The following is a 22,486-nucleotide window of genomic DNA, read 5'->3' on the forward strand; positions in this document are numbered from 1 at the left end:
AGGACTGTACATATAAATGACATCTCTTGAAAAACCCATGGATTTGCAAGGTTTAGAAATACCGTGTAGCACTAGTGACATCTGCAGGAACTTGTTGGTTTGAACAGCAAGAGGAAAAAAATGCCAAAATGAGGCTTCTCTGAGAAACTATCATAAGGAAAACCAGCAGATGCACTCACAGCACCTGCTTCACAAGTCTACCAGGGGATGAACAGGCTCTCTCAACTGTTGTCTCAAGGGTTTAAGTCAGACCCCTCCCCTAAATCACACTGATTTTGTTGGCAATGCAGGTGGTTGGGAAAAGTTGGCCTGCTGCTTTACAAGACACCTACACAGCAGTGTGACTGCCCTCATCCCTAGGAGTGAGAAATAAAATGGCCTAGGTAGGGTGGCAAAGAAACACTGGCGTGAAGAGAACAGACACAAATATTGTACCTTGTCCTACAGAAAACGGAGAAAAAGAGCAGCTGATTCTTAAAGGTTTCCACAGATCAAGAGAGAGCATATCAGTGAGCAGTCTCACTGCTGGTTATACTGAGTCTTGTTGCAACCAATAAGTCTAGTGAATGCTAGAATGATAAGGGAGAATTCTTAGCAAAAAACATCCACATATTTAAGATAAAAATTTTGGGCAAAATTGTTTAGCAAGGAGGGAAAATGGGAGAACAAGTACGCACACAAGCGAAGATCAGAGCAATGCACAAACATTTAAAGGCGGGAAAGTTCGATCCAGCTTGAAGTATAGTAACCAGATCCTGAAAAAGGGCTAGAGGGGAAAAGTCCTGAGAGGGCAATTGCTAGTAATTGCCAGTGATGTAAGAATGGAAACAGTGTGCTTCTGAGGCCAACCTCAAAAGTTCAGTCAAAACCTCAAAAAAATGCAAAAGATGGAGCTCAGAGCAGCCTACAGGCACTCAGGTAGCTCAGTCCAGGACCACCCCAGATAAACCATGTTCCTGGGCCCAAGGCTGATGTCAGAGGTGGAGCTCTAGGGGAGGTCAGTCATGGCAGTCAAGTCATACTGGGTGCCCACAAGACATTCACACAAATAGCAGTAAGACTTAACTGTTCTTAACTAAGATTTGCTCAGCAACAGGTCCTACATCAGAATTTTGATTAGAGCCCAAACAAGATTTTTTGTGAAGGGCTAAGCTGTTGTTCAGTAATGAAACTAAAAAAAAACAACTTTCCAAGATCCAGACAAATTCCTCCTACAAAGCGTTGCACTGTCTTTTGTTCAATTCTAGCTTTTGGTTTTAGATGCAAATCTGAATTTTGTTTATTAAAACTTTTTCTTTACACGTTTTCATAGCAATTTTCAGCTATTTCTGGTACTTTGAAACAACACCTTTTATATAGAGATATATAAAGGCAGGAAGTTGTCTGGTCACTCTCATGAAATAATGCAAATGTAAAAAATTCCAGATGGTTCTGTCAATCCAAGGGAGAAGTGAAATTTGCCTCTGACAGCAGTATCAGATTTTCTTTCTAACCAGCAGCCTTACTAATGCCTTTAATTAGCACAGATCCCATGCCATGGCCTGCAGGACCTGCGCTGACTGTGAGTTCAGACAGTGTGTAGGAAAAATTTCATGTCATCGACACTTAGGTCAGTAATGAAGCTTACTTGTGCAACTTCCATAGGGATTCACAGTCCATAAGAATCTTCTTGGTCTAAAACTTCCCCCTGACAGTTCCCGATATTTCTGCAGCTTGGCTGAAGGATAAGGGGTACAGTGCACAGAGATCTTGTGAGACTCCACCTGGACTACTGCGTCCAGCTCTGGGATCCCTAACCTAAAAAGGACATTGACCTGCTGGAGCAGGTCCAGAAGAGGGATACAAAGACGATCCAAGGGCTGGAGCACCTTCCCTATGAGGACAGGCTGAGAGAGCTGGGGTTGTTCAGCCTGAAGAAGCAGAGAGAAGAGGCCTGCCAGAGAGCTGGAGAAGGCCTTTTTACAAGGGTAGATGGTGACAGGACAAGGGGGAATGGCTGTAAACTGAAAGAGGGTAGGTTTATCTTGAAGAACTGGGAAGAAATTCTTTGCTGTGAGGCTGGTGAGGCACTGGCACAGGTTACCCAGGGAAGCTGTGGATGCCGCATCCCTGGAATTGTTCAAGGCCCAGCTAGATGGGGCTTTGAGCAACCTAGTCTAGTGGGAGGTTTCCCTGCCCAGGGCAGAGGTTGGAACTAGATAATCTTTAAGGTCCCTTCCCACCCAAACCATAGCATTGATGCTATGATTCTGTGACTCTACGATCCCGTGCCTTTCTCTGCTGCTAGTAACTTCTACATCAGAAGAATAAAAAGACTAATCTAGCCCCTCTCCTAAACCACTCAATTTTTCTTGCCCACTAGCTTCTTTCTTACTCCCCTATGCTACTAAAAATAGCTCACAAAAACTGACAGAGACAACTATATTTACAACTTATTTCCCAGTACAGTTGCAAAGGGTGCCAGAAATGAGCCAGAGATATTCCTGAAATGTCTGCCCATGCCCCCAAAACCAAGTTTGCACCAAGAAGCACTGTGCAGTTAGAGTATTTATTCTGACAACCCCTGACATGTCAAGTCAGCCCAAACGGAGGCAGCATTAGCTGTTTCATTGCCCTCAGAGGACCTAGGCTTGTGCTCCATATCTTGTATCAACTAAACTAAACTTGCTTTTCCTTGCCTTTGCACAAGGCACTGCCACTGACTTTAAAAGGCCTCAGGCAGCTTATAAATAAGTCCCTGCTGATACCAGCATCCAGCTGGTTTTCTGGCCTGTACCAAGGAGCTGTGGCAGAGAGCAGGCTGGGATGAGAAGCAAGCAAAAGACAGAATCACAGAATCAACCAGGTTAGAAAAGACCTCTGAGACCATCGAGTCCAGATTATAAGACATGAGCAAGGAAGAACAAAAAAAATATAACGTCGTAGATATAAGAGTATGTGTCCTTATCTACACATGGCAATGGCTAAATTTCAAAGATATAATTTTAAAAACCTAACCAGAACTAGATATTTAAGATATTTGAATCCCCAGAATGAGATATTTGAATCCCTATTGCTAACACTATCAAAAGCATGTCTCATAAACATTAAGGAGCCATTTGTTCTTAAAGTTGTCACAAAAGGATCTGTTTGCACATGTTCATCATTACTGACTTTACAAGTTGCATTTTAAAAGCTTTTCATGGAAAAAGGCTAGTGCACACTGCACTTAATGAAAACAGATGGGTGTAGTGGCAGCTGTGTTTTGTATTCTGACCTGCTTTGGATATATATATCTGCTCACTTTTAGCAGTAATTACAAGCCCAGCTCATTGGCCAAGATCCTATAATGGCCAGTGCTGTTTAGGCATTGACTAAAAAGATGACATTCAGTCAAAACAACAATCAAGAAGTGTATTCAAAGAATGCCGGAGAGGCGATAGAAAAACCAATATGCTTTTGTAAACTCAGTTACACAGGAGGTTTCATAAGATTACATTTTAGCCTCTCTTAGGTCAAACAGAAATGTAACAGGAAGGAAAAAAATAATCAAAGGAAATTATAATAGGTCAAAGTCTTTAGAAGGATATAACTTTTTACCTCAACAGTTGAGTGTGACAGTGGAACAAGTCCAGGCTAGGCTGAGTAATCACGTAGTCTGTTTGGAGGTGATACCAACATCTTCTTGTTGGACATGTCATAATGCAGCTTTTTAACTAATTAGCGATTAGACAGGCAAATAAGGACTGACCATCATTCTCCTGACACTGAACTCACATTCATGTTTTCACCTGCAGGTGTAAGGATGACTCTTCTTCCTCAGCATTTCATGCCTGAATCTTGTGCAAGTTTATTCCCAAAAGGCTGACCATTCATCAGTGTTTCCTAGTATTTAAAAAACTTTAAAAATATCAAAATTGAGATTCTTCCCTTTTAGTTGTTTTGGGGTTTTTTAAATATTTATTTCTTTCATGCATTCTTTGCATTGTATTATTTTCATCTGTTGTATCCCATCTTCAGCTGAGGCCTAATGAGCATTTTTCAGATCACAATGTGGCCCATGGGGGAGAGGGGATGCACCACCACAACTTCCCTCAGCCAGCAGCAGTGGATTTTATCCCTCAAGTAGTAAGAACAAATACTATGCTTTCCTATGATCTCTCAAAACTACAGCTGTAGAAGGCTTGTTTCTTGAAGAATAGCTGGACATTCACAGAAATGCTTTACACACCCTAAATTCTCTACTGCTGCCTCTGAGTAAATACACAGAGTAATGCTCTTCTGCAGGGAATATATAGACCCAAGTTTTTGAAAAATGGCCAAAAACCTTTAATGAAAGAAAATAATCCTGCTGGCAAGAAAACTCATAACTTAACTGTTTGATGTTTGATGTAGGGGAAAATTAGATTCCAAATGTTCAAAAGAAATAGAACAGAGAAGATAGTAACTTTAGAATACTACAGCAAATACACAAATTCATTGTATTTTTAACTAATAACACCCATAAACACAAGTATAAGTTGCACTGCAACTGAAGATAGTATCTTCAGCAACCAGAATCGTGATCATGTGTATAGACTACTAGGCAAAGTCAGATAGAGCCTTTAAGTGGGTAATTGAAATATCTGGGAAAAGTACACAAACCTTGGGCATGTGCATTTGTCTGAAGGAGAACATTTCACATTTCACAGGAGGCTTATTTAGACTTTCCAACTAGACCAATCTCTTGGAAAAGACTAAATCTAATTTCAAACTGTGGTAATTTACATCCCTCATCCAGCCCTTCTTGGTCCTTCCTTTTCCTTTTTTCCTTCTAAAAAGAGCCTGATCTCAATGTGGCAAACTTCTTGGGACTTAATATTTTCAGAAAAGCCATTCGAAATTTAACATGGCATAGAGGGTAGAGAAATGGGTTCAGAGAGGAATTGATCCATAAAAGCCAAAAAGTTGCTTCATACAGGGCGTTATGGACACAAGTTCCCTGGCAGGCCCCACGAACAATCATTAATAAAGAGTATGGGGCCCAGCAAATGGCAAACACACAGACAATTATGGCAAGTGACTTTGCGATTTTCTTGTCCTGCTGCAGTTTTGACCTAGCCTTTGAACAGAGGGAAACAGAAAATTCATTTTCTGGAGTAACAGAATTCCCTCTGGATGGAGATGAGCAGTCAGTTACCAAAGACTCTTTCTTTTGTCTCATGGAAGAAGAAACACTGTCCTCTGCTTCAGATAAAGAAGAAGACGCCCCTGACCTTGGCAAGGGGCAAAATCTCCAGGACAGGCTGCTGCTCCTCGGAGGCTCACAGTCCTGCACACTGCCAGGCCGCTGGCGCCTCTGGATGCTGTGGAAGATGTGCATATTGAAGTAGGTCACCAGGAGCAGGGGCACAAAGAACTCCAGGGTGGATGCACACAGGAGGAAGTACCAGTTGTCATAGAACTCGGCGTAGCACTGATCTGCCGCTACTGCGCTCTGTCCAGCCATGTGCTCCCAAAGGAGGATTGCTGGGCAGTACAGGAGAAAGGCTAAGATCCATATGGCCACCATCTTGATGGCAGGATTGGATGTTATTCCCTGCTGGGCTCTGTAAGACACCTGCAATGGAAAAAGAAAGAAAAAGGTCAGACTTTTGAGATACATTTTGGAAGCAAGAGAAGTGGCAGAAGAAGTCATCAGAGTGCTTGGTAATTTAGAGCTGTGGCTGTGCTGATCAGCTGAAGCTCACCCAAGCATGTTTAATTCACTGATGTTGACGTAGCATAGGGTTGTCTCTCTACAGGTTAGTGTAGCTGTACAAGGATCGTGGTCCAGGGGATGAAACATGATCATCCATCAGTACCTAGTAATTAGGTATGCCTTGTTTGAGACACCTATGATCTGAAGTGCCAGAGTAATTAGTACCTTATAGTTGTTAAGAGCACGACTCCCATTCACTGACAACTGCACTGCTTTTTAGAGTATTTTGCAAACAAGTAATGCTATGTGCATCACAGAAGTCAACAGAAAATGTGGCACATAGATTTAACACCCACCTTTAAGAAAATTGCTTATTGGACACTTCATGGGAATGAAGGAATAGATTCCAGCTCTGCAATGCAGCCCTTAGTTGATGAAACTACAAAATCACCCCTTTTTTTCCTTCTCCGATCACTCTAGGGCCAGTACCTATTTTCCACTATATGCTGCAGACAGAGAGCTACATTGCAGATCACATCCTGTTCCACCCCTTTCACAGGATGACAGAGTAAATAATTCTGGGAGCTTAGATGTCCAATTGAAAACAAAAGTTTTAGTTAATGTCATACTCATGCAGGTGCTCTGAATTTTCCATTTTGTAAATACTGAATCTTTCCAATGTAACATTTCTTACATGTCAGATGTTTTGGTGTTCCATTTCCCAGACTTTTTCCTTAAAATAAAATAATAAAACTTAATATAAACGCAATTATAAGTGGAATTAATTACAATTAACAAAAACAAGACTGAAATTCTATTGTATGATGTTACGTTGACAGTGTCACGCATCACAAAAGAGCTGGAACAACTAGTTCTCCCTGACATTCCCTGCCACTTGAGCTAACAGTGTAGCTGCTGAGAAATGCTGGCCTCCATTTTTAACATTACCAAAGATATAAAGCACACACAACATGTATAGGATGCTCTGCAGAAGGCAGAGTGCATCTGATGTTTGGGATTCTGTTCCAAGAGGAGTTTATTGCCACATTTCTACAGGCCATCATTGCAGTCTACCCCTTGTCCCACTCTCTGCCTGTTTGCTCTTTCTCCCAGTCTTCTCCAGGATCATTTGTGACCACATCTCAGGTCTAGACATGCTCCCTGATGTCCTTTATTTCACTGTCTTAGCTCCACTGCCTTTTCCTCCCAGGCCTGATTTTAGGTCCAAACCCAAATCCAGTTTACTCTGAGTTTCCTCTTTCCTTGCCTCTTTTTTACCAGTCTCGTGCCCTACCCTTTTTACCCCTTAGCCTGCTTTTCCTCAGCAGTAGCACAACAGCAACCTGAAGCAGAAATTGTGAGAAAAGTCCTGGTTGACCAGCTCTGTGCTAGAGCATGCTCAATGCGGAATATTCACCCCATCTAGCTGCAAATATCTAATAATCTCCACATGTCAGTATATATTTTCGAGAGCTATTATCGCAATTAAATTTTGGGCTTGCACTCACCAACATAGCAAAGGTTGGTGAATATAATCCTCCGACAAAAAAAATCAGAGAAGCTGTAAACAGGGTACTTACAGCTCGAGTGACTGACAGGAAACGGTCATAGCTGATAAGAACAATGTTAAATACTGAAGCTGTGCACAGGAGATAATCCATAACCAGCCAGAGCTTGCAGACGCCTCTTCCCAAGTGCCATTTTCCTGTCAGGCTGTAAGGGATGTAGAGAGGTATGCAGAACACACCTATGGAAAGCAACCACAAAGACACCACACGGTTCATATGGACTGCAAACGGTACTCCTGGAAGCAGAGAAACACATTATTCTGGAATTTGGGTAAAAGAAATTAACGAATCTATTAGAGTGGATACGTGATTTACATACAGAAATTCTTAAATTCTCATGGAATCTGGTGGGGAACTTTTTATGTATTAGATCATAGTGTGATTTATGTGTGCTGATTGTTGGTAATAAGCTCAAAGCAAATCAGCAAAGAAGGATCCACTGAAGAAGAAAACTGCAGTCTAACCAGCTTACACTCTCTAGAGGTACATAATTAGTGCTGCAGCATATATGCACTGTGGTTGTATTCTGACATGTAACCTCATTGTTGTATTTCCTCTATTCTTTTATCTTTTAGAGCTTTCCCCCAGGCACATCTACAGCTGTTGCCAATGGCAGTTTTCATTTTAAGATTGGTTAGCATTTGTAAGCTAAAGACAATATATTAGACAGTCTATGGGGTGTTTGGAAATGTCTTCTACCAGAGATAAAGCAGACACAGCAGAAGTATGAAACTCCCATTTTTAAGGAGTGTTTTAATCTTGTGCTTGTTCTTCACATGAGAATAACTCCAGAACCATTTTTCTTGTCTGTTAAATTTGGGTTTTGTCCAAAAGACCTTCCACAGAAGTATTTAATTAAGAAAATCATGTTTCTGTTTTATTTTTACACCAGCAACTTCTTCATTTTACCTCTAATATTTTTTCAAAAGCGTGGTGCAATATTTGATACTACGTTCCTGGAAGTGCTGATCTACCAGAGACAAATAGAAAGTTACATGCAGCTTCAAGATTCATTTTAAACTCTCCAGCTTATTCTTTTCTTGGTATGTCCATCAAGACCTTAGAAGCTACTGAACATTACCAGGTTATGTGGCCTACTGACAATAAACCCCTGGGTAATGAGCTGACAGACTGCTATCAACAGGGAAATGTGCACAGTTCTTTTGATAACGATGGCTTGTTTAACACATACCCTAGATAAAAGCAGCAATACTTTTGAACAAAATACTCATTTTCCATAGTTGCTCATGACAGCTACTGTTCTCATCAGCTTCTATGCCATCAATGTTTGTTTTCATGTCAAAAAGAAATTACTGGTTTTGGCTATAGATACAAACATAGAGGCAAGAACCAGGTTTTAAGTATTTATATTTCAAACTATTCTCACTTTTACTAATTAGTGGATGCAAAAGACTTGGTTACATTCCTGGAAAGATTCCAGACTTTTAATACATTAAAAACCAAAACCAACCAAATAAATAAACATTACAAAACAAAAATAATTTAAAAAACCCAAAAACAAAAACAAAACCCCAAACAAACAAACAAAAAAACCAACAACAAAAAAAAACCATACAGCAGCTTCAGAAAATAAAGTATTTCCTGACCAATACCAGAGACTAAATCTTGGATTTACATGTTCTATATAGGTTAGTGTAATACTGATACCAATCATTTCCTCTTGGCTGATTTAAGACTACATGAGGCACCAGCAGAAGGTAGATATTTAAATCTCTCGATTAAACTATGAGATATGAGGAAAACCAGACTTTTGCAGAAGACCTGAGCTATGAAATAGCAGCTCCAGCTGCCTGGGCAGGAAAACAAAGGCTTCAGCAGATGCATCATTTGTTTTCTGCACCATAGGGCGAGTCCTAGAATAAGGCACCACAGCTTATAAATGGCAGAAATAAAGGAAAACCTTAAAGGCTAGACTAACACACTTCACTACACAGCACTGATGAAGGAACAGCATTTAGGGGAGACTGTATTGCCAGATGTGCAGTGGGTCGGTGAGGGCTATTTCCCTGCTCTGTGAATACTGGTCTCTGTGACTGTCATGAAGACAAAGCACTTGTGTGCAGAAATACTTCTTTGCTAGCCTGAAGTCAAGATGTTTGCTGGCACATCTACTACAGCACCATGGTTTCCTCAGGCTTTCTCTGCTGCATGGGCTGTTTCCCTGGCCTGAACCATGGAAGAGTGCTACACAGGACATTCACGCCCCCACCTCCTCACTTGGCACCAACAGCCAGGACTGGATCCACAGCACCTCCAGTGACCAACTCTTCTGGAGTTCTGCAATGCCACTATGGGAAGAGGGGACCAATAAAGAATACAGATGGGAGATGCCATCAGGATGTTACTGATATCAAACAACCCACAGGATCAATAGCCTGTGCTAAGTTGAAGCCAATAAAAAGTCCTGGTGGTAAACTATTCTGTTGCAGTGTAATACATTCAAAAACTATTAGTACTATGTAGAGAAGTAATTAATTTACCTGCATGTATCACACATAGCTGTATAAGAAAACACACTGTCAAAAAGAAGGATTTTCTGAATTGTGTAAACAGTCTTACAGGAGGGCCAAGGGTAAATCACAAACTGTAGCAAAAAACATCTTTTCTTCAGTTACTATTCACATGTAATAGTTGCTCCTTTTTCCTGATGAAACATTAAAAGTATTTACATGAAAAGAGATGCATTTCTCATTACAACATATTTTGAGGCATAGCTGCCTGCTAAAACACATCATGCAGCTTCCACTATTCCTTTCCCTTCCCCTAAAAACATCTGGGAAATAGTTCTCTCAGAAGAAAACACATAGAATATAAAACCCATTACTTCTCCTAAGATTCCCAGGACACCAGCAGTACAGGCCTCCACAACTGTGACTTACCCACTGCTAAGTCAGAAACAGCAAGATTGAGAAAGAAATAGTTACTCCGATGCCTGAGGCTTCTGTCCACGATGAAAGCAAGGATCACCAGCACATTTCCAAGGATGGTGACCAGACACAGTAGCACCATGAGGACAGCCAGCAGCACGAACACACCCAGTGAGAACTCAGAGCTCGGTGACTGGGTGGACCAAGTCTCATTACACGCTGCAGCCACTTGCAGAGCTCCGGCAGTGCTGTTGTGCATGTTGTGTATCCCGGCCAGTTCAGTCTGGGAAGAAAGTTGTATCTGGCAGAGCTATCCAAAAGGTTGAGACAAGTCTGTTAACAGGCTGGGATGAATACTGACACATCCAAAAAAATTCACAACATCAAAATGATGGAGCACAAGACTTCCACAAGACCTAGAGTCTCTAAAGTTTCTTGATCCAAATGCACCTACTGGCCTGAAAAAAGAGACCTCAGCAGCAGCAGTAAGTGCACTCTTTGAAGTAGATTATCTGTTTTTTCCTGAATAGGGATCCTTATCTACTGAGGTCAAAAAAGCTAGTCTGAAAACAACTCTTTTCACAGTCAAGTAGTTTGCATATTAGCATTGTGTGAGCAGTTTTATACATTGAATTCTGCAGAAGCTAAAACCAGATTTCATTTTCACTTCCACAGTGGTCAACAGGATTTAAATTATTACAATTCTATTTCTGTTACAGTAAAATGTAGTCACTTTTACATTTGCTGATACACCTCTTATTAAATTTTACAGTTAAGAACAGACAGATGTTAATGTTGCAGCTCACAGAGCAGTTAAAATGCAGTTACACGCAACAGAAGTATCACCAATACCTTTTCAGCTCATCCTAATCAGAAGCAAACCTACCCCTGGGCAAGGCAAACCAAGTATCTGGTCTTTGCAGATCTTCAGAAGTGTGGCCCATCTAATCCTCTACTTCCAAGTAATTCCTGGTAAGCTTCCACTCCAAAAAGTACCAAACCCTTAGCCCTCTGAAGGTGTGAGAAAACATATCCATTCCTCATCACAATTCCGTTTATTTTGGTAGGAGTGCACAGCAGCTGTCAGCCCACGGCTCTGACTGCTGCCTGCAGCTCACTGGCTCTGTAGCACCACGGCACGCTCCGTGACCAGCATTGCAGCCACAATGCTGGGTGCTTGAGGAGGTGTAGGGCAAGAAACAAGGAAAGAGAAGGTGGGCAAGATGCGGGGAGGAGAGGTACAGTGCTCTGATCCTCTCTTGCTGAACAAAGGGAATTATGGTGTGAAGAGTAATTAAAGCAAAAGGTGTAGGGCAACAGGAACGCAAGAGACCTCAGGGATGATAAAATGTAGCAAAGAGACACCTGCCTTAGTGGGGAATGTGCACAACTGCAGCCTGGGAAACGCACTTGTGGCAGGATGGCCTGCCCGGATAAGGCCTAGAATCCGATCAGAGAATGCACACAATGCAAGCCTTCAGGCAAGTTATCTGTGGTGAGCTACAGCTGGCGCCAAGTGGTGTTCTGGTGTTGAATTATGTTAAAACCAGCCTGGTTCACCAAACTTCAAACACACATTCTGCTTTTTGAAGCAGGATTCGACAGATAAACTAGTCACTGGCCTGTAAATTTATGACTACCAGTCCACCACTTTATAACTATAAAAGCCCTGTCCAACTTTCATATAGAGATTCTTCCACATACTCCCTTGAAGTGCAGAGCTTCTCCCATGAAGCAGGGACACTCCTTCATGGTTACTCCCCAGGGGTTAAGAGAAAGAGAGAGATCTGACCACTATCTCGTATAGTAAGTTATATCAATCTCTACTTAATGATTGTTTCTTTTGCTAGCTTTGATACAATTGCTTTAATATAATCGCTTCGATACAGTGCACTATACTGCTTTATGCTATATTATACTCTATGAGGAGGTTCTTAGCTTTTACACCATGTAGTAAATAATTCTGATTGGGATCTTTTGTCTGTTCACTCATCTGTTCATTCGTCACAATAAATAATTCATTTTATGTAAATATAGCCGATTTGCCATCATTAAAACCTGCAGGACAAAATAATTTAATCACACCTCTATAATTCCTTGAATTTAAACCATTGACAAAATCCGAGGCCAAGATAGGATTCAGCTGCTCCCAAATTCCTCTCCGAGAAGGAGTTTAGAAAGCCAGTCCTTTCTGCACCTTGTGTCCAACGCCAGGGCTCCTTTAATAACCTTGTCTAAGCCTTCCACTTCCACTCGCGACAGTAACAGAGGAACTAGAGCTTCCTATGCAGTCACAAAGCCACACTTGACATGGGTTATGTTGCACAGCACTCTGGTCAGGGTGAGGGAGGTGATGAAGTCTTCTATAAGCAAATCAAGGAAGCTTCTGGATCGCAGGTCCCGTTTCTTGTATAAGGCTCTTGAGTTCATGGTAATCTGCTGGAAGTGCAACACAGCAGGTACAAGTAGTGAACGAGGTTCCTGGAGGGTGTCACGGACTCCAGGTAAGCAGACTTTGGTTTTAGGAAACTGGTAGGCGGGATCCCATAAGAGGCAGGTCTGAAAGCAAAGGAGTTCAGCAAAGTTGCAGGACTCTAAGGACAGCAACCTCCATGCACAAGAAAGGCTCATTCTAATACTCAAGGAAACAAACAGATGTATCAGGACAGTGGCTAAACAGGGCAATGCAAAAAGGCAGCGTGGAGGAGTGTGAAGGAGGGACAGACTACAAAGCAGGTATTTAGAAATGTTGCCTGGCCACACAAGGATGATGTTAGGAAAACAAAAGCTCATCTAGAGTTGATGCTTGTAAAGGACATCAAGGACAACATGAAGAACTTCAGCCACCCCATTAACAGCAAAACACCAAATAAGGAAAATGCAGGTGCTTTGCTGAATGGGGCCAGTGATCTCGTGACAGCAGGCGCAGAGAAGGTTGAGGTACTCAATGCGATCTTTGCTTCATTCTTCACTAACTAGATCTCCCTTTCCTCCTGAAATACCTGAAAATTCCAGAAAAAATAACCAACCAAAAGATAACACAATTTCTTCCAACATGTATGTTTTATTTGTTGGGTGCTTTTTAAAACCTGAGAGGGTTAACTTAGAAAAACACTGGTGTATTTTGAGTTGAACCTCACAAAAGCATATACTGACTGTAACTATGTGTTTACAAGGCCTACTGGACATCTGCAAAGACAGAAAAAAATTCAAGGATGTGAAATGGGTGAAATAGAGACTTGGCTTAGAAAACCCTTTGGCAAACAAACCCTTTTTGAGTCAGGTTGTAAGAACAAATGCTGAATAAGTATCTTACCATAACCCTGGAAAATGTCCAATAGGGAGAAGACTCACAATGCCACCTTGACCAAGACAGCTTTAATGCTGTGAGCAAAGCAACCAAGTGCTTGACCTACCCTGTGAGCACTAAGCAAAATTTTCAACAATTAGAAAAATTTAACAAATTCTTCTAGTATACAGGAATGGTGTGACAAAACAGTTTGAACACTGTGTGTAATACAGAAACTAAAGAACACTGATCTCCAGTAGCTTCGCTACTTTATGCTGCTTCAAATTTGCTGCACACTGTGCTCTCTGGCAAATTCCCTGACAAACTAGTTTTCCCAGCACTGCACAATGTGGATTCAGTTTACCTAGTGAATAATTTTGTAGGTCATTTTTTCCAAAACAAGTGGCACATTCTTTAATCACAAAATGCAATCAGAATATTTATACTAAAAGCATAGGGATAGAAAAGCAACTCAAATACTTTCCCATTTTGGGCCTACCTTCAGTTTATCTGTTTAACAGACACCTAGTGCACCAGCTATTCTATAAATGTTTTAACTTTGTGTGTGTGTTTGGATTTTTTAAGCCTCACAGGAAAGATTCTGTGATTCTGTGAAAAACCGCACAAAATCTATGCCAGCACCTTAGCTCGTGACAGTAAAAACAGCTGTGCCGAATCAGTGACCTCCTCCTGAAGCTGGATCTCCATTAGAAATTGGGCTCACAATCCAGAACACTATCCATGTGAAGCAAGAAAACATAAAGAGGATGAATGGTGAAAGATAAATCTTCCACCAGTGTGAAAACAATCAAGAGAAATCTTCAGTTCCAGACCTCTGAACAGAATGACATTTTAGCTCTTCAAAGCCACCAACTTTTGTGCTATGATTAAGCTGCTTATATGCATTTGAATTGTGCTTGCAAAGGAGTACTGTGCTGTTGCAACACTTCTACAGCCATTTTCAAATTAGATTAAAAACTACTTAAATGGATTACTGCTCTCCATTGTTCTGTGCATCAGATTTCTCTTCCCATATTTTATACATTTATATATACAAATATACACACACAAAGAGGAAGAAAATTACATAAAAGGAGAGAAAAAAAAATTAACCAGTGACTTTCACGTACCCATTCAGGAAAGCCTTCTAGGTGAGTTGCAACACTCAACACAAGGTAAGAAGGTTTGGCACATGGAATGGGTTGTAATCAAACTCCATTGCCTTCTCTAACACATCTACCCACTCCCGTCAGCAATGCACATTCAACTGCTTTATTTATTAACAGCTGCTTAAGACACCTCTATGTCAGCTTTCAGATCTCTGTAAATCCCATTCTCAAGCATTGAATACAGCCTTCGCTCAATGATAAAAAAATCCAGTTTGATACTTGTCCTGTGGCAGAGAAAATCCATATAATGTCACAGTAATAGGGCACAAAGACTGATCTCGTATAAAAATCACTCTGTCGGATCGAATTTGTTCCAGACATTTTGATGGAATATCTTTGCACTTGCAAAGCTTCACACCGGAGAGGCTATTGTCTATTCTCGCACAGACAGCCAAAATCATAAATCCTTTATGAACTTAGCATTGCTTGCTCTGCTAATTCAACAGGAATGTGATCATGTGCCCAAGCCCTGCCTATCTTTTAGGCCATTAAACAGTGCACATATCTGGCACTAAATATCATTTAAGCATGACCAAAGAGAGTGTCAGGACAAAAGACAGTTCAGGTGAAAAGAATAACAACCATTTGTGTCTGTGACAAATTTGATAACCAATCTCCAAATTCCATTTCCATGGAAAAAATAATTCTCTGAAAATCATTCAGAATTACTAACTTACATGTACTCTGTCCTGCAACACCAGCCATGAACTATATTAAAAGTGAAAAAGGACAGATATGGTAGATTAGGCAGTCCACTCTCTTGCATATTGCTCACTGTGGGAATTCTAATAACCACAGGGCACTATCTTGTATTCATAATAGTTTATAAAATGATATTATACTGCTTCTGTGAGTACTTATATAACCTTTCAAAAATGTTGCAGAATTGTTTCTTCTCTGAGAGCTTTGGGTTCACAAATAGAACATAAATTTTACTTCAAAACATACATAAGCTGGTATTTCCCTCCAGTGAACTTCTACAGAGATATTTATAAAAGAGGTCTTTCACAGTGCCAGCACAATACATTAAACAGAGGGGAAAAAAGAAGTGAAAAAAAAAAGTAACTCACAACCACAAACCAAGAGGACATAGTCAAAATTTGTTATTCTTTTCAGTGCACTAGATGGTGATTAATCTGGTGCTGTTATAGCAAAACCAAAACCAAGATTCTAAAAATTAGCAATATCAGGACAAATACATAATTCTGCTGCACTCTTAAACAATGTCATTAGCAAACAAATGGGGTTTTTCTCTGTTTATGATGAAGATACCCATAAAAAAATATCACTAAATAACAGAGGAAACTTACAGTTAAGACATTTATTTTAACTCTCTAAAGAGAAGGGGTGTTACCTGATCTCAATGTTGCAAACTTTTTGGGACACAATATTTTTATGAAAGCCATTCAAAACCTCATATGACAGAGAGGGTAAAGAAATGGGTTCAGAGAGGAATTGATCCATAAAAGCCAAAAGGCTGCTTCATACAAGGAGTTATGGACACAAGTTCCCTGGCAGGCCCCACAAACAATCATTAATAAAGAGTATGGGTCCCAGCAAATGGCAAACACACAGACAATTATGGTAAGTGACTTCGGGATTTTCTTGTCCCACTGCAGTTTTGACCCAGTCCTTGAATAGAAAGAAACAGAAAAGTTCATTTTTGAGAGCTGTAGGACTGGTTTCTGTTCCAGATGGACAGTTAGCCATCACTGCTGGTCTCCACGACCTCATTAGCAATGAAACACTGTCCTCTGCTTCAGATGAAGAAGAAGACACCCCTGACCTTGGCAAGGGGCAAAATCTCCAGGACAGGCTGCTGCTCCTTGGAGGTTCACAGTCCTGCACACTGCCAGGCCGCTGGCGCCTCTGGATGCTGTGGAAGATGTGCATATTGAAGTAGGTCACCAGGAGCAGGGGCACAAAGAGAACCCCAGGGTGGATGCACACAGGAGGAAGTACCAGTTGTCATAGAACTCGGCGTAGCACTGATCTGCCGCTACTGCGCTCTGTCCAGCCACGTGCTCCCAAAGGAGGATTGCTGGGCAGTACAGGAGAAAGGCTAAGACCCATACGGCCACCATCTAATGGCAGGGTTGGATGTTATCCCCTGCTGGGCTCTGTAAGGTATCTATGAGGGAAAAGGACATGTCACATATTCAGACAACATTTTGGAAAAACTGTCTCCAAGAAACCATAAGCAAGTCAAATATATTTGTTCTGTAATTTCCCCAGACACTTAGAACATCCTCGCTAGGTACGGTCCTGAAAAAACTCTTAGTCTTGTTCTTCACACACTGTAGCTCTGTGACTTATTTTAATACCTGGGATTGGAGAGGAGCAGAAATTATGATGGCTAAAATACCATTTGACTTCCAGGTGTGAAAGGACATAGCTTGTTGCCACCACTCAGTAAAGTAGAAATGAGGAATTAGTAAAGAATCAGTTTATGATTCATTAGACCAGGGTCAGCAGAGAGCGGAAACAGCTGTGGGAATTCCTTCCTGCACAGCAAAAGTAGGAGGCTTCTGCCTTCTATATTAGATAGGTTGCCATGTGAGACTGCAAACAGTAGATAATGTCATTTTTAATACTGCTTCCTCCTGCCATAGCAGAAAATTCTATCCCACACATATGCTTTATTGAAGCTTTCTATTTTAAGATTTGCTTTACCTGTAAAAAGCTCATTGTATTACTGAAAATCTTGATGCTTTTTTATGTCTACCTAGAGAACATATCAAGAATTAAAATCATGACATCAAAAGTTAGGAAATACAGGAGTTAAAACCACCCTGTAGTAGCCCAGCCACTATGTGCAATACATACTTCCAGCTCTTGGTCCCCTGCATCTTTCAGAGCACAAGAAGATTAGTTAATGAAAAGCTGGACAATTTTATTTCCTCCATTCTTTTCAACATTTGATATTTCAGGCCTTCCTCAGAACAATTCTCTTCCTCCTCAGATTCCTATGCCAATCATTAGTGTAGCACTTGCATGCTACACAAATATTAATGTACAGTATCTACACAGCCTCATATGACACAAGGGGTATTGTCCCTATTTCACCAGCAAGTAAGAGAGCAGTAGTGCACTGTTATACACATTATTTTAGATTTTTTATTTTACTTTAGCCTGAAGATTCAGACTCCTCTACATCTCAAAGCATCCTATTGGCTCAGTGTGCAGCTCCAGTTCTGCAGTAATGAATTTGCGGTCCTTTGCAAGACCACAAGCATCTCAGTTTAGAGGCAGAAAACAGGAAGCTCAGTACAAATTCTCAAACTGTTAAGTCTAAAATGACTGTCACCTGGCCATGAGCCAGGTTTGCAGCATAGTCAGAAGTGGATCCCAAGTCTATGAGGAAGCACAGTATCTTTTCTTTAGATAACAGCCCTATATTACACACTCCTGGACTTACTCCATCCTAATTACCTAAAAGAGAAATCCAGAATATGATTAAGTAAACAAAGACCATCACTAGTTGCATAAGAACATGGATCTCAGTTGGGTTGCAGAGGCCCTTTTAATTTATATTTCTCACATTCTGAGCTCTGCAACTTCATGAATATCTCAAATATAGGTATTTTCATACTTTTCAGCTTTAAAACAAAAAAAAAAAAAAAAGAAAGATGGGGAAGGATTTTGTACAAGGGCAGGTAGTGACAGGACAAGGGGGAATGGCTTCAAACTGAAAGAGCATAGGTTTATGCTAGATATTAGGAAGAAAATCTTTACTGTCAGGGTGGTAAGGCACTGTAACAGGCTGCCCAGAGAAGCTGTGGATACCCCATGACTGGAAGTGTTCAAGGCCAGGCTGGATAGGGCTTTGAGCAACCTGGTCTAGTGGGAGGTGTCCCTGCCCAGGGCAGGAGCATTGGAATAGATGATCTTTAAGGTCCCCTCCAATCCAAATCATTCTAAGATTCTATGACCAAATAGAGCTTAGAAATGGTGAACGATAATATTTATTACTGAATATCTTGGATATCTTCTGTAGGAGAAGAATGACAACACTCAAGAAACACCTCTTAACTCTCCACATATTGTGAGGCATTCCTTTTTTTTTTTTTGCTTCAAGGGCTTAGTTTCCAGTCAACTGCTTGTTGGCAGAGCATGTCAGTCACCCGCCATGGTAATTCAGATCTTCACCTGATCTTCACCCAGTTCATCCCACACCTCCCTCCATACCTCTTCTTATAAAGCCTAAGCACATACTTGACTCAATACAGTTTTCATCACACCTCCTCTAATGGCCAAAGCCCAAGTTTTCCATATGTCTGCTGTCCCTTTCCTACATTGGCCTTCCCACCTTCTCTATAGTGTTATTAAATATTTTCTAATGCAGACAGCAGGAGGGTAACATTGAAATTATAGACAAGGTAATGTCCTATCTCTAAGTGCCAATGCAACACTGGAGAATCATCATTTTTCAGAAAAAAAAGCTACAATAATGAAGGACCGTTTAGCTTCTAGTGTTAATGGTGAATAATCTGAGTTGTATAGACATTCCAATATGTATAAAGCTATAATTAGAATTTTGTAACTGACAGGAAATGGTCGTAGCTGATAAGGACGATGCTAAACACTGAAGTTGTGCACAAGAGATAGTCCATAACATGCTAGACTTTGTACAGGCCTTGTTTCGAGTGCCACGTGCCCTGTCAGGGCATAAGGGATGTACAAAGGGATACAGAACACATCTATGAAAATAAAACCAGCACACATGTCAGTCAGCACTGTAGGCAGTGCTTGTCAAAGCATAGAAACATTTCTGTGGTATCTGATAAAAGTACAATTGATACTGACTGGAATTGCCACATGGAAGGCTTTGTGCTATCATGCAACCAATGAAAACTTTACTACAAACTCGGCAGTAGTAACATCCTTACAATTAATACCTCTCTGAAAGGTGCATTGTGTTTATTGTGTATCCTTATTACTTCTGTTAATATCACCTGCTAAAGGAAGGAGCAGCTGACTTTTTTACCTGCTGAAGTCAACACTATTCTGCATTAACTGCTGAAATTAAAATAGACAAAAACATCTTTTCCCCCAATGTAATTCACTAACTGCTTTCCACAGTAAATTATCCAATTGCCATGCTTCTATCCTCTTAGAAGCATGATATGGTGTCCAAAAGTGTTCCAGAAGTAACTTCTTATAGAAATACAAATTTCGGACTCATTTTTAAAACGATATGATCAGAAGGCTAACGAAAATTGCACAGTTAATTAAACACACCCAGCCTAACATTTCTTTTCATCATAATTCTTGATAATAACCACTTCTCAGTGGTGAGCTGAATTAGAGAGATTACCTATGAATTAGTGAGATTACCTATGGGAACCACCAAGCCATGGGAACATACATGAGTGACCCACCCACACCCACGGCTATCTAAATTTAGGCTAATACAAATGTTGTGAAAGTGACAATATTACCTTATTTTAATGAATTTCAAGGTGATCACCCTACACAGAGTCACAATGCAGCCTTGGGAGGCTGAAGAGCCAGTGGTGGAGTTTGCTAGGATGCAGAAATGCAGCAAACAGCATGAGCGCTGCAATGAAATTGAATCACTGCATCTACAGAGCAACTAACGCTTGCTCCTTCAAGCAAAATATTATATATTTTAACATTCATGGGGGGAGAAAAGGTATGATTTCAACTTTAGATTTATTACCTAATAGGGTGTACTCCTGTACCGGCTATTGAAGAGTATCTTGAGAGTTTGTATTTCAATAGAAATGTTTATAAAAATAACAGAATTCCTATTATTCTCCCTCTACTAAGGATCAAGGGATTTCTATTCAAATCCAGCTGTAGGTCCAGAAGCATAGAGGTAAAGCAAAAGTTGCTGAATGTCAAAATCAGATGGATTAGGTATTTTAAAAGAATAAGCAAATGACTGCAAGCTTTTAGCAATTAGTATCATGCAGAAAGTAAGAATAATTTAGATATACATAAAATCTAAATTATGTAGCTACAGAAATACAAACAAGTTTGACTATAATGTAGCAAAGATTTTAACCAAATTTAAAGATTAAACATTCTGGGGCACATAATACCAGAAACAAAAACTTATGGAAATTACGTAATGTCAAGTAAGCTCTACTTCCTTCTTTGACAGAGTACATTATTTACTTCATACTTCCCAGCTAGATGCTGGTATTTGTTCACTGTGGTGCTAGATTGTGAGCCAGATGACAGAACACCACTTTATCCACTGAGAGTGGGGGTTTTTTCTGCTCACTGAGGTATTTTTTTTCCTGTATAATGCAACTGGACAGCAGGCAACAAGAGCTCTGTGGCACAACAAGGCAGATGTAAGCTGGAAGAAAACATCAAGCATATGGGGGAAGAGATCAAAACATTATATAACAAGATCCGGACATCACAAGGACAGGACTATTAGAAGCTGTGCCCCTAACAGAACTTCTGACACTGGCAATAAATTTTAAGTAGAGTTTCTTCTTTTCTTTCAGCATTCTTTTTAAATGTGTGGCTAAAAAATAGTAGAATAAAAACAGTATAAAAATATTTTTTGTGATATGACAAATCAGAATATGGATTTCATGAAATAGCCACAACTGTTCAAAACCGTCCTTCTGCATACCCAATAATCTAATAAGACTTTTATCAGAGACACTCAACACTTCACATAATATTATAATACATCAATCTTCAACTTCACATCACATTTGTGTCTTAATTGTACCTTTTCTCAGTACAGGTTCAAAATCAAATGTGTCCCTATTTATAAATATATACATGTAAAATCAAACTTCTTAGAAACTGTTTGTTATTTTTATTTACCTATACAAACACATACTCCTAAGGTATTGCTCTAGATAGGGCATGTACAGCAAAATGTTTAAAAATACTATTCATCACTATTTAATCACAAACTTCAGGCGATTATCTGTATTGTGTGACACCCGAATGAAACAGAAGATATCGATCATGTATGCAAGACCTGCCAGGCAATACATGCTGTAATTGGACTATCTAAACTTCCAGCAAAACTCTTTGCAAACAACTCCCATTATTTGCTATTCCATAAAAGTCACACACAGTAGTACTTTGTCCTGAAGCAATAACATTAAACATTACCTGTTCACCTGACAAAGCAGGTTTTTTTCTGAAAAATCATAGGCTAAAACACACCATGCAACTTCCATCATTCCTTTCCCTTCCCCTAAAAACATCTGGGAAATAGTTCTCTCAGAAGAAAACACACAGAAAATAAAACCCATTACTTCTCCTAAGATTCCCAGGACACCAGCAGCACAGGCCTCCACAACTGTGACTTACCCACTGCTAAGTCAGAAACAGCAAGATTGAGAAAGAAATAGTTACTCCGATGCCTGAGGCTTCTGTCCACGATGAAAGCAAGGATCACCAGCACATTTCCAAGGATGGTGACCAGACATAGCAGCACCATGAGGACAGCCAGCAGCACCAACACGCCCAGTGAGAACTCAGAGCTCGGTGGCTGGGTGGGCCAAGTCTCATTACACGCTGCAGCCACTTGCAGAGCTCCGGCAGTGCTGTTGTGCATGTTGTGTATCCCGGCCAGTTCAGTCTGGGAAGAAAGTTGTATCTGGCAGAGTTATCCAAAAGGTTGAGATTCACAAGGAGTTGAAACAAGATGCGTCAAAAATCCAATAAACATTAAAAGCAAAATTGTGTCAGGAGAGGAAAAAAGTAAAGGCTTTTGATGCCAGATAAATCTAACTTTCTTAGCATTTTTAAAATATATTTATAGTATATATTCTAGAATATTAATCTAGAATATAATTCTAGAAGAGTAACTGGTTAAGAAATATGGGGTTTTTTCAAGCTCATATTTTAAAATGCAAGTTCTTCTTTAAGCAACCTGTTCTTATCTGTAGAGGTCAGGAGGGCTGACT

At 40.3% G+C, this 22,486-nt stretch overlaps 1 protein-coding gene across 1 annotated transcript; it reads right to left on the reverse strand.

Moving 5' to 3' along the window:
- Nucleotides 1–1,648: 1,648 nt before the first annotated feature.
- On the reverse strand, nucleotides 1,649–22,292 carry HRH4 (histamine receptor H4). Its single transcript, XM_050329145.1, has 4 exons — nucleotides 21,888–22,292; nucleotides 7,240–7,406; nucleotides 5,159–5,578; nucleotides 1,649–1,717 (listed from the first exon to the last, which is right to left on the reverse strand). Exons 1-4 carry the CDS (start codon nucleotides 22,132–22,134, stop codon nucleotides 1,649–1,651), a joined length of 903 nt encoding a protein of 300 aa, XP_050185102.1. The 5' UTR covers nucleotides 22,135–22,292.
- Between the last annotated feature and the right edge of the window lie 194 nt (nucleotides 22,293–22,486).

Source organism: Myiozetetes cayanensis, unplaced genomic scaffold (assembly GCF_022539395.1).
Source record: "Myiozetetes cayanensis isolate MyiCay16 unplaced genomic scaffold, myiCay2020 scf1, whole genome shotgun sequence".
Lineage (NCBI taxonomy): Eukaryota > Metazoa > Chordata > Aves > Passeriformes > Tyrannidae > Myiozetetes > Myiozetetes cayanensis.